General features: G+C 40.5%; 1 protein-coding gene across 2 annotated transcripts in view; it reads left to right on the top strand.

Annotated features, from left to right (window-relative positions):
* LOC122813344 (putative ferric-chelate reductase 1) overlaps nucleotides 1-12346 on the top strand; it is a 754507-nt gene that overhangs the window by 585216 nt on the left and 156945 nt on the right. For both annotated transcript variants that reach the window (XM_044085608.1, XM_044085607.1), the window contains exon 13: nucleotides 9494-9552. In XM_044085608.1, the coding sequence (XP_043941543.1) occupies nucleotides 9494-9552 (59 nt within the window). The remainder of the gene's footprint in view (nucleotides 1-9493; nucleotides 9553-12346) is intronic.

Genomic DNA, 12346 nt, shown 5'->3' with positions numbered 1-12346 from the left:
TGAGTGGATGCTAGACACCCAAATATTCAAGATGATTACAGAAGCCTGGGGCTGTCCGGACATAGATCTATTTTCATCTCCCCACAACTACCAGTTACAGACTTTTTGCACAAGGACATATCACAAGCTAGCATGGAAAGTGGATGCTCTCTCATTCAGTTGGAGGAAACTCTCGGGGTATGCCTTTCCACCAGTACCTCTTCTACCAAGGGTGTTATTAAAAATAAAACAGGACAAACCAAAGCTGATCTTACTAGCCCCGAATTGGCCTCGACAATTATGGTACTCAACACTGATTACTCTATCCCAGGAACCTCCTTGGATTCTACCTCAGATTCCAAATCTTTTGTCTCAACACCACGGCCAGGTCCTGCACTCTCATAGCAAAACTCTCAGCCTGGCAGCCTAGGGGCCTATGATTAATCCTACACTTTCCAAACAGGTCGTGGGTGTTATCTTAGAAGCCAGAAGGCCTAGCACTAGGAAATCTTATGAAGGTAAATAGAAGAGATTTTGCACCTGGATACATTCTCAGGAATCGGATCCTCACATTCCAAATATTCCATTGATTCTACATTACCTAACAGATATGTTGCATAAGGGTTTATCTTTTTCCTCCATAAAAATACATGCCTCAGCTATCTGTGCACATTATAATACAGACCCTACAATTTTTTCACATCCACGTCTGAAACAAAATCTCAGAAGAGCAAAGAATTTGAGGCCCCCTAGGACACCACCCATTCCTGCCTGGGACCGCAATTATGTCCTGGGAGAACTTACTCTGCCTCCTTTTGAGCCTGCTGCCACATCTGATATAAAGTATTTATCATGGAAGACTGTTATCCTACTGGCTTTAACTTCAGCCAGGAGAGTCTCCGAGTTACAAGTGCTCATGGCTGTGGAACCTTACATTATTTTTCATCAAGACAGGGTTTCTTTGAGGACTAACCCTACTTTCATGCCTGAAGTGGTTTCTAAAGTGGCTTTAAACCAAACTATTCACCTGCCAACCTTTTTCCGTAATCCACAAAATAAGGGGGAGAGGATCTTACATTCTTTGGACGTGCACAGGCAGCTTTGCTTTTACCTGGACAGAACCAAGGATATCAGGAAAACAGAACAACTGTTTGTCTCTTATGCAGCAAATTCCCAAGGCAAAGCTATTTCAAAACAGACCATTTCTAAATGGATTGCTAATGGAATCAGATTTTGTTACTCTCATCATGGAAAGCAAATCCCAGGAAAAGTTAGGACTCACTCTACCAGAGCTGCTGCTACTTCAGTTGCCTTTCTCAGGGGAGTACCTACCAAAGATATTTTGGAAGATGCAACTTGGAGTTCAGTGCATACTTTCTCTAAGCACTATAATCTCCCTCTTTATTCTAAGTCTAGGGCAGGCTTTGCTTCTGCAGTCTTGCAAGGCCTTCTAGCTGCCCCTTCTACACAATAACCACCACCCTTTACCTCAGCTTTGGGATTCAACCCTACAGTGATGACTGCAACAGTGAAACACGATGAACATAGTACAGTTGTGTACACTTACCATAAATGTAGATGTTCGAGTGTCTTCACTGTTGCGGTCTGGGTTACCCACCCTCTTATCCCCTCATACTTTTATTGGTATGATTTCCTACTTCACCCCTCTTCTGAGGTGTATTTGCTACAGGTTATGGGGTTTGTTGTATGTTACATTTTTGTTTTACTTTTAGCCTTCAGTTTTGGGAACCTGACATCTGGGGCAAGAAAAAACTGGAGAACATGGCGTCGGCTGGGAGCTTTGTACCCCTGGAGCTCTGACATCACAGAGGGTGAGTACACAGCCGACGCCGGACCCAGACTTTGGGATTCTGGCCAACTGAGGGCTGCCTGCTGGCAGGAATAACCCTACAGTGATGACTGCAACAGTGAAGACACTCGAACATCTACATTTATGGTAAGTGTACACAACTGCACTTTCTTTGTGACTGACAGGATCTCCTGTGATGTAAGAGGAGCATTTCACTTCTACTGGTCCTCTTTGCCTACTTTCTTTAAACCATCCAGAATATCCCCCCTCTCATTTCTAGTACTCCTTTAAAATTTGGTCTAAAGGCCTTCCTTATTCGATTGGGTAAATCTAACATCTGCCTATCTTTTATCCTTTATGCTGTCCACTACTTAACCTCTTATGTTTCACTTTATATGTCATGCTACATGCTTCACAGTTCTCTCCCCCCACCCTTGCATCCACCAAAAGTACTTTCTGCTTTCTACTTTTGCATTCTGCTTCTGCCTGCAATATTTAACTACTGCAGTGCTTCCTTTAAGATAAACCATTTGTTAATCAGAGAGGGCACATTATTGGTCTGTCTTGATATTATATCCTGCCTGCCCTCACAATTATAATGAAAAGCCTACAAAGCTGCTTTTACCCTCCCATCATAAACACGCAGAGCATCCCTCTCAACGGTATTATCCAACACCAGCATGTGCATTTCTTTTCAAAGCATTATCTGCTGTTCTTCAGTCCTCCATTTATATCAAGCCCATCGCCATGCAGACTCTATATTGCTTTTGCTGCATGGCTCTTGGCATATTGACAAAGCTACAGGAGCATGGTCTGAAATTTATTGATTAATCTGCCTAACTTTTACCCAATCTTTACTGCTAGTGAGAAAGTAATCTAACTTAGTGCCCTGAACTCCTCCTCCTCTCTGTGTCTGTCCCCATATATATCCATTACATCTTTCCCTTTTTTCCCCATTTTCCCTTCAACTGCTCCTGGGCTCTAATGTTCTACTACTGTTTTCTATACAACCAGCCATCTCTGGAATCTGCATACCATTGAAGTCTCTTCTTATCACCTATATATCCCCCTCTTCTATTATCTCTTTCCAATTTTTAAAAAAGTCTTTAAAAACATTGGGCCATCAGCATTAGGTGCATATGTATTGCCTATCAATATATTACTGCTTTTCACTATACTTTTCCATATAATCAATCACCTATTAAACTAATTCTATAAGATTCCATTTGAACTTTTAGGCTCTGATGGAATAGAATTACTATTATTCGCTTTTTTCACCCCACTTTTGGATCCATTAATATGCCTGGGTATTCCTGCTGCAGTAACTTACGTGCTTCCATAATATTTAGTTTCTTATAATAGGGTCACTTGAGTATTTAAACATTTTTAAAACAATCTGCTTATGTTTAATGGACTGTGAGCAGAACAGTAGCTGGCTCATCAAACTTCCTGTGCCATTCCCTTGAAATTGTACCCTACCAGCTCAACTCTTCAAATGAAGAGCAAAAAAAAAAAGGAACTTGTGATTACTGCAGAAAGCCTACAGCAGATCAGCCAATCACATCCTTCCCCTACCTCTCAAGAGAAAAACAGTGTCTGCAGATTGCTGTAATCCAACTGGCTTCCTACAAAACATCATTAAATAATGCTCCCTATCTTTCAAGAGAAGAGCAAAAAAAAAAGCCTTCAGATTACTGTAGAAAGTCAATTGGATTCCTATAGTACATCCTCCAGTCATGCTCCACCAAATTTCTGGCCCCTCAGCTCTCAAGAACAAAAAAAGTCTTCAGCTTACTGTGCAGTCATCCACCACCCCCAGCTCTTCAGCACTTTACCTTTCTTTTTTTTTTGTTCTTCACTTAAAGTCAAGTGCCTTTCTGTACCTGCATTTTGGTACAGAAAACTATCTGCAGAGTCCTTGATCGTGTCCCCTAATATTTAGTTGCCCCTTTGCCCCACTCTTGCTAATGCTGTGCTTTGCTATGGAATGCGTGCGCCCTCCTTCATGCCAGGAGATAAAATGAACATGTGTAGCCATATTGTTACCTTCAGTCGCATTTAGTTCTCTTAACTGACTCACATCTTGGTCCACTCCCCCACCCCAGCAAAGGTTTGATGAACTGACTCCCTGACCTGGAGCATAACTCATTTGGCCATAAAATATCAGCCTATGCTCAGCACAAGTCAGTTCTACTAACCTTTTTACATTGGGAAAAGAGAAAAAGAGCAAAGCTTTTTCATCCCCCACCACCACCTAAAACAACCCAGTCAACTGGAGTCTGCCCTCCTCTAATGAAGCATCAGTCAGTTCTCTGATACAGATTTGGTCTTCATAATTAACAGCAGATTTACAGAAAGCATTTGGCTTACAGTTGTGTCAATTCATTTCTAAAACTTTGGAGACTTTACATATTCTGGAATCCATCAACTGTAACATAATCCTATTTCATGATACCTTATTTTACTTAGTTTATGGGCTGTGTTCAAAACTAACAGAACAGTAAACAGGAGTCAGGTAGACGTCTGTTCTTTGTCTTGCTTTATTTTACTTGTCTTGAGAGCTCTTTCTCAGAGACAAAGTACTAGATACCATTTTTAAACCCATCTAATTTAAGTCACTCAATTGTAAATTTATTTATGCTGATGACATTTTACTTATTAAATTACACCAAGTTCTTCCATCAACCTTAGTAAAACAAACATTAATACTTAAAGGAAATCCCAAACTGAGTTCAGAAAAAAAAAAAAAAAAGTTAAACCCATAGTATGTTTGAGATGACATTGTCATAAAACTTTGTTCCAGTCACTGAACATGCAAGTAGACAATACATTGAATAAATTAGTGGACAATGTTAAAATTTATTATTTGGTAGAATTATCTTTTAAAAAACTGAAATGTCAATGAGATTTGTTATGAGAAGTCTTCATTTCATATTCTGCTTGAATGGTACATCTTCCAAGGGATCTGGAGGAAATTTATTTGGAGAGGTGAATCAGCTTTAATTGTGTGAACTATACTTACTCTGGAAATTCTAAAGCTGGATTCATGTCTGATCTAGTTTAGTACTCTGTTTCTCATCACTTTGTCAGCCTTTACATCTGGTATGTCAAATTCCGAGCATAATTCATTTCCTGAAAAATAGATTACAAGGCCCTCTGCCATATAGAATACCTTCAGGTTCTGATTCTAGCACCACCCATTGTCTTCATAAAAATACAAGTAGTTGGTTTAATTATTTTAAACTCCTTGGTTTTACTTTGTACTGCTAGCTTGGCTTCCAGCTTTAAAACTAAGTTCAGTTAATATTTTTCTTCCCATCACCAACTTCTTGACCTCATACAGTCGAAGCATTGATCAGCATAAACCAGAGGATCTTCTTAATGTATCGTAATCATCATTGTTTCTCATCATCATTTCTATTATTAATTCTTTCAGAAGAATCTTCAGTTTAGGTCTGCCTCAAAATTTGCAGAATATACCCGAGTAATTTATTCCATGGGTTTTATAACAGGATAAGTAACAATTGTGCAAAACAATTAGACTGCATTTCAAGGCAATGGCAGGATGCAACAACATGCAAATTATCCTCCACAACCATGATAAAGTTTTGGAATTCATACAGGAAAGCATTCACAACCATAATAAAGTTTGGGAGTTCATACAGGAAAGTATTTACACAGTATGCAGTATTGCACTATAAAAAATATTTTATTGTGCCTATTCTACACCAGCTTCACTCAAATGGCTCAATCATTTCAATAGGTCATATTGGAATAGAAATGGTATTCAAAGTTTCTGATGGAATTCTTATTGGATTATGCATATATACAGTATGTTGGTAGAACTGTCCTCCTATACATAGGTAATGTTAAAAGATAATTATTATCTTTCCTCTGAATGTCTCTCTATTTCCTTAAACTATAAGAACTGAATTCTTAGTTATTATAATGATTTTTCTATTATCAAACAAAAAAATATTTTATATATATGTTGCTGATTTAGCTCCTAAAACAATACTAAAATACTGAAATCATCATTGCCTACCTTTTTTCCAGTGTCAGATTGGTGGTATTATATCATGTATTCCTTACAATTTGAAGAATTACTCAATTATGTATGCTCATATCTTTTTGGATCTCCAAAAGTTTGAAAGATTGATAGGTCATAGACGACAACATAGAGGACAAAAGAAGTATTTTTTTTAATTTGTATATTATTTCTCACTTAACTGATATCATGTTTTGTTATCAATATGGGAAATTATTACATTTTAAATAAAGAAAACAAAAGGTAAATAAATAAATAAAAGGAATATCCAGTTTTTTAAGATCTTGTATAATTGCATAACTAAATCACTTCTCAGATAACTGGTCTTCCATCTGTTCTGGTAAACAGATTATCATTATATTATTGCAATGTGCCCAGTTTTCTGAGTCATACATTTTGGATTATAATCTGTGCATTTTCCTCTCCATGTGTAAAATCGTCCTATTCACTCATTCCTTATCCCTCTGCATTGTTAGTATGTCACTTTAGCTTGATTAATGTGCTGCTCATTAACTGAGACAACCACTTCAGCTGCATACATATCCGTAATAATAGAATGAATCATTTTTGTGATGACCAGAAGACATGCTTATATACTAAGAAGAAATGCTTCCTTTGCAATCTCCTTTTAATGTATAATCAGCACAGCTTCAAACTGCAACGATGGACTGTACACTGGTTTTGATCTTCAACACTGCCAAACATATTCTTCCACTTCAGTGACTTACTGCAGAGGTGTTATATCCCTCTATACAGATATTTATCCTGTTATGACACTGTCCAAGTGTAGTCCTCGGCTCTACAAATTCTTAGGTGGGAAATGATGTTAGGGTGTAGCAACATAAGACTATAAGTATAAAATGGACTGTTTTGTGCCACATCCCTGATGTAATTAGTATATTGTCACAGGACACAGCAGCAGGATTTATAAAAGCTTAACAATATTAAGTATAAGAAGTAAAATCTTTTCTCTACTTATCTAAAATGACTAATACTATAAGCCATCAGTCTGCATTTTCCTACTTTAGAATTTCTGAAATAATCTGTGTATCATGTGATTTCAGGGCAATGGGACTATAACAGAGCAGAAAGGTAACTACTGACCACATGTGCAAAGTACATAATCAGTTAGATGGCGTATAACTACCTAAGACTTTTATGGGAGGAGAGGGGTAAGTTCACTGTTTGCCACATAGTGAAGATCAGTGTCCAGCAGGGATGTGACAGAATGCCACTTTTTCTTACTTTAAGAAAATGGCAATGGCAGCAATATAAGTATCTGCTTTCCACCAAGGTTCAGTGACTTCAGAAGTAACTGCAATATTTGGGTGGTGTGCAGAACTAATAACCTAATGCATACTGAATGGGAACACACTACAAAAAGACTTTTTTGTTTGTTTATTAATTAATTAATTTATTTATTTTTAATTTGGTTTATAACATGTGCTGGTTTCAAGCAGCTGATTTTGTTAAAAAATAATATGATATGATGCACATGTAGAGTAGAAGAGCATCAGTGTCCAAAATCATCAACCTGCATCCACACATATAAGACATACATTAAGCATTACATGCAGACACTTTCAATCAGCTGATCTATGCACATTTTTGTACATAACAATGAACTTCTCCTACTGTCAAAAATGTCATTTACCAAGTAAGTACAAGAGGTTATGACTTTTTGGTACTAGTCACTTCAAGAGTTGATAGAATAAAAGGAATTGCATAAAAATGCATTAAAAAATAACAGTTCAGCTTTAATGACTGGCATTATTTGACAAACGTATTTGTCATTGTTTCAAAAATTGTAAGACAAATAGAGAAAAAGTCTGAAGCGGAAACAGACATCTCTGAAAATTGGGGACAGTTGACAGCTGTTATGGCCATAGAAGCAGGGTTATAGGAACAGTACTAGACAAATGATTACAGGGACCATAACAGGCCTAGTGATATTCACCATTAAGAAGACAAAATTAAAATGTCTTGCCATCCTATGTGAGTACTTAATATTGCCCACCTCCCAAATTAAGGAGGTCCATACACGATAACCCTTATATAAATTTATTTGTACTCACCTAATCATCAGGAGTAGCTTTAAAGGCAAACAAAGTAGTATTTTGCTTGACCTGTAGTGATAGATATTTCCAAAGGGTGAAAATGCATTGAATTAGGAACCTGTCCTTCCAGCGAGTCTTGTTTATTTGTTGGTATTAGGTCCCTAGTATGAGTGTTTGTAGAGCCACTGGATTTCAGAGGAAAATGGAGGTCAAATTGGATTGTATCTTTCATTCTCGAAAAGCAAGATACAGATCACAGTGGAGCAGCCAGTAAATCACTGAGCATATGGAGAGATATGCTAATTTATCAGGATTATTGAAAGCTTTAAGGCCCTTCAAGTGTTTTTTTTTTTCTTTGGTTAAAAATCTTAGGGGGACCTTTCCAGTTGAGCAGTATACTTAGCTTTGTACATACCAAGGACAGCATTGTATCCATTGATGGGTCTTGTAAGGGAAAAACTACAGTAGCGGTAGCATGATTTCTTTGGAGCTTGAAGGGATTTACATGAAAATTAACTGGGAGAGATGGAAGGATTTCCTGACTGTGGTGGAAACATAACTGAATGCGAAAGAGTTGTCCACATAAGTACACAGGTCTACTATAACTATATTTGTTTGAAGAGTCATACCACATACAGCAGATGGCTAAGTTTTTCTAACTTTTCAGTAATACCAGCATGGAAGATAGTCAAAAACCTTGTCCAGATCAATATAAGCAGTGTGCACAGAATGACCACTGTCCACAACTTCTATAACCTTTTAAAAGAAATTTACTAGTTCCAGTAAATGAGACCTCCCCTTCACAAAATCTAGCCAAGTGGGGTCTAGATCATTTAAGACTACATAAATGAATTCTGCTATGTTACATTGTATGGCTTTACATGTAAGGCTGGTGTGAGGCTGATAGGTCTGTAATTACCTGAATCTGTAGAGGAGTCACACTGGCAGTTATTCAGGCATCAGGAAAAACTCTGTGGATAGACTGAGGCTGAACAGTTAAGTGGAGGCCCAGATAGTGCACATTTGGCAGTGATGAAAATTCTGCTGTTTGCAAAATTATATTACCTCACACTATTCACACAGACATAAAAAGGACATAGTACATCATTCTGTTAGTGAGAAAACCTAGCACTCTTATATTATTATCATCATGTTCATTCATGTAGTCTTCAAACACCTCTTTATCATATTCAAGGTCATCAGGGAGTCAGACCCTAGCCAAAAACTTAGCAAGCATAAAGCAGAGAGACAGTCTTTAAAATGAAGTTTACAGGCTCATCGGTTTACCTAGCAACATGTTTTAGGGATATGAAGGAAACCATATACCCAACAAAATCCATATATGGGCACGAGAAAGAGTGGCAGACAGTACACAGAAGATAGCCCAACTAGGAAATTTACCAGAGAACAAAGTGTCATAAATCAGCAGTGCTAACCTCTGCAGCCAACTTAGTAATGCATTTTAGTAATACCCTAGAAGAAAAATTAATAAAAAACACATATCTGTATTTTTCTGTTCTTACCAAAAATATCAAATTGTTTATCTTTTTATGTATAGTTTCATAATGTTGTATGTAACTTTTGTGTTCTTGATTACAGGAGACCCATCTTCTATTGGTTTCATGCTCTAAATGCCCAGGTGATAAAGGTCCTTGCAGGTATGCTATTTTATTTCAAAAGTATTAATGCGGTTGTCAGACCCAATAATAATCTTTATCTAAGGACTACCTAAATAACTAAAAACAGTATTTTTTCCAGTTAAATTCTGTGATATAAAAACATAATTTTCTCACTTTTTATATTATATTTTTTCCTGAAAAATGCATCTTTGTACTTCACAGAATGGACAGGTGTTACTGATAGTGTCATCAGTAGCACTGTGGTATGAATCATAACTTATCTTAAACTTTAGTGCTTTTAAGAAAGGACATTTGTACATCTGGAAAATGCTAACAACTGGTTTTGTGCATAGATGTTAAGTTGTCAATCTCGCCTTCATTCTTGCTGGATGGGTTCGGAGCCGATCCTCGGCTCCGACTCGGCACTTTCTTAGCTCGAGAACTCCTTTTACCAGCTCGAGGCAACCCTATATCCCATGATGCAAGGCGGGACTACCCCAGATCTCGTTTGCCGCTTAGCGAAAGAGGTCTCCTTTGCCAGCTGAGGTAAGTTTTTCTTAGTCAAGTAAGAAAAAGTGTAGTTAGGGTTTTAATTTTCCCTTTTAGAGTTAGTTTAGTCTGTATTTAGTTACAGCCCACCCTTTTCCCTCCTATTCAACCTTTTTGTAAACTTTTATAAGTTTAATTAAAAGTACTTTAGTCAGGCCTAGTTCCCCTTGGTTATCCCTTCCTGTGTGTTTGTGTAGGGATTAATTTGTGTGTTTGTGGGGACTGTTTGTGTACTATCCTCCTTAGGATGTCAAAAGAAGGCAAGGTCTCAGGCTTCAAGAAGTGTGACCAGTGCTGTCAGAAAATGTCTCTGACAGACGGTCACACTTCTTGTGTGTATTGCCTGGGGCCTTTGCACCTGCAGGACTCCTGAGCTTTGTGTCATGCTTTTAGCCAGAGAGTCCTGCAGGAAAGGAGGAATAAACTCATCCTCCGAGGTTTACTTAAACCTGAAGGTTCTCCTCCTAAATCAGGGTCAGGAAAACCTCATAAGCCACCGAAGGCTCAGGCTACAGTGTCCAAGCCTCCTCCGGTGGCTCCGGCTGGAGTCGATACTTCTATTCAAGTAGTGGGTTCGGTGCCGGCTGGCTCCGATACCCTGACTACTGTGGCCTTGTCGGCTCCGGCTGGAGCCGACACTTTATCCAGCATCGGAGCCGAGATATCCTCGGCTCCATCTGGAGTTCAAGGGACTTCGGCTCCGATGGTTTCGACCCATAAGAGATCTCGATCCCCTTCTATAATGAGTATCCACTGCCCGGGTCTCCTCTATTGTCGGAGCGGAGCCATCGGAGCCGATCTTCGAGATCTTCCAGGCTGTCTGACCACGACTTGGAGAGGGTGGTAAGCAGGCTGTTGAAGTCTCAGGCACTGGCCCAAATGCTCCATAGCCCGTCTCAACAGACCTCGGCTATAGCCCCAATTCTTGAGCTTCCTCCTCCGACTCCACATCGGAGTTCGGAGACGGAGCTTCTCGGGACAGCGACTGTTTCGATGCCGGAGCCGATACATCCTTCGGCTCCATCGTCCTCGGCTCCAATCTCCTCCTTGAGACCATCCTTGGAGGGATCCGGTCGTCTGGTTTCCACTGTCGGCTCCGGGGGGGGTAGTGGCATCGGACCCTTGTCCGACCCCACTCTCCCTCTCGGAGCTTCGGCTTTGGTAAGCTCGGCGCCGACATTGGCCTCGGAGCCTTCTCTCTCCTTGGAGCCGACCATTTCTGTCTCTTCGGAGCGGGTGTGTTCTGGCCTCCCGGGGAGGGGAGCCTTTGAGGTGATGAGGAGTGTCCTGGCCTCTGAACCTGGTCAACGGTCTATCCCTCTAGCTCCTCCCTCATCAGTGCCTGCAGATGCCTCTTGCCAGCCTCTTGCTCTCAGGCCCAGGGATCCATCGCCCCAGGTTTCCCCACTGGGAATTTCCTCCTCTTCCGAGGTTTCTCCTGATCCTGCAGGGGAACCCCCTCGGAAGAGGACGTGTAAGAGGAAACACACAGACTCCCCTGAGTCTACTACATCTGATACCGACTTAGATGAGTCGGAGGGTTCCCACGGTCCCCTCTGAGGATGTCTCCTTTTCAGACATCCTTGAGCTCCTCAGAGGTGGAATTGGCCCTCCATTGACCCCTCCGAGGATGAGTCGGTATACCTGGAGGCTTTTGGATCCCGACCCTCCACCTCCTGGGTGTCTCCGCCTTCGACCCACTCATGCAGGTAGTGGCTCGGAAGGCGTGGCTCCAGATTCTGTGGAACCTGTCCCCAGAAGACCATCCAAGTTCATTACGGCCCCTTCGGATAAACAGTTCCTTTCCAAAGGTGTCTCTGTGGATGCTATGGTGGTGGCGGCCACTAAGAAGGAACTGGCGGATCCTTCAGTACCTGTCCATCCTCCTAACAAGGATTCTAGGACCATGGACAGGTATGGAAAGCGGATGTTTTCTTCAGCGACCTTTGCTATGCGTTCGCTGAATTACCTTTGTCACTTCACCAGGCTTCAACGAGATATTCTCAAGGAACTGGGTGAAGTGGTCCAGGACCCTTCGGCTACTGGGGCTCAGGAAAAGATTGCCTCACAGCTTGCTATCCTGAATTCCATATCTAACTCCTCCATGAGGCTCATATCTTATGCGGCCGATGGAGCGAGCAGAGCCGCAGGCACAGGAGTTGCTCTTAGACGCCAAGCCTGGATGCGGCTGTGTAATTTTGCGGACCCCTTTAAGGCGTCCTTCACCAATACCCTCTTTGATGGTTCGGCTTTGTTCGGACCTCAGGTGAAGGATACTTTGACC

The sequence above is a fragment of the Protopterus annectens genome, chromosome 10.part0, assembly GCF_019279795.1.
Source record: "Protopterus annectens isolate FY-2018-M chromosome 10.part0, PAN1.0, whole genome shotgun sequence".
NCBI classification, from domain to species: domain Eukaryota; kingdom Metazoa; phylum Chordata; order Ceratodontiformes; family Protopteridae; genus Protopterus; species Protopterus annectens.
This window is presented reverse-complemented; position numbering and strand designations above follow the sequence as displayed.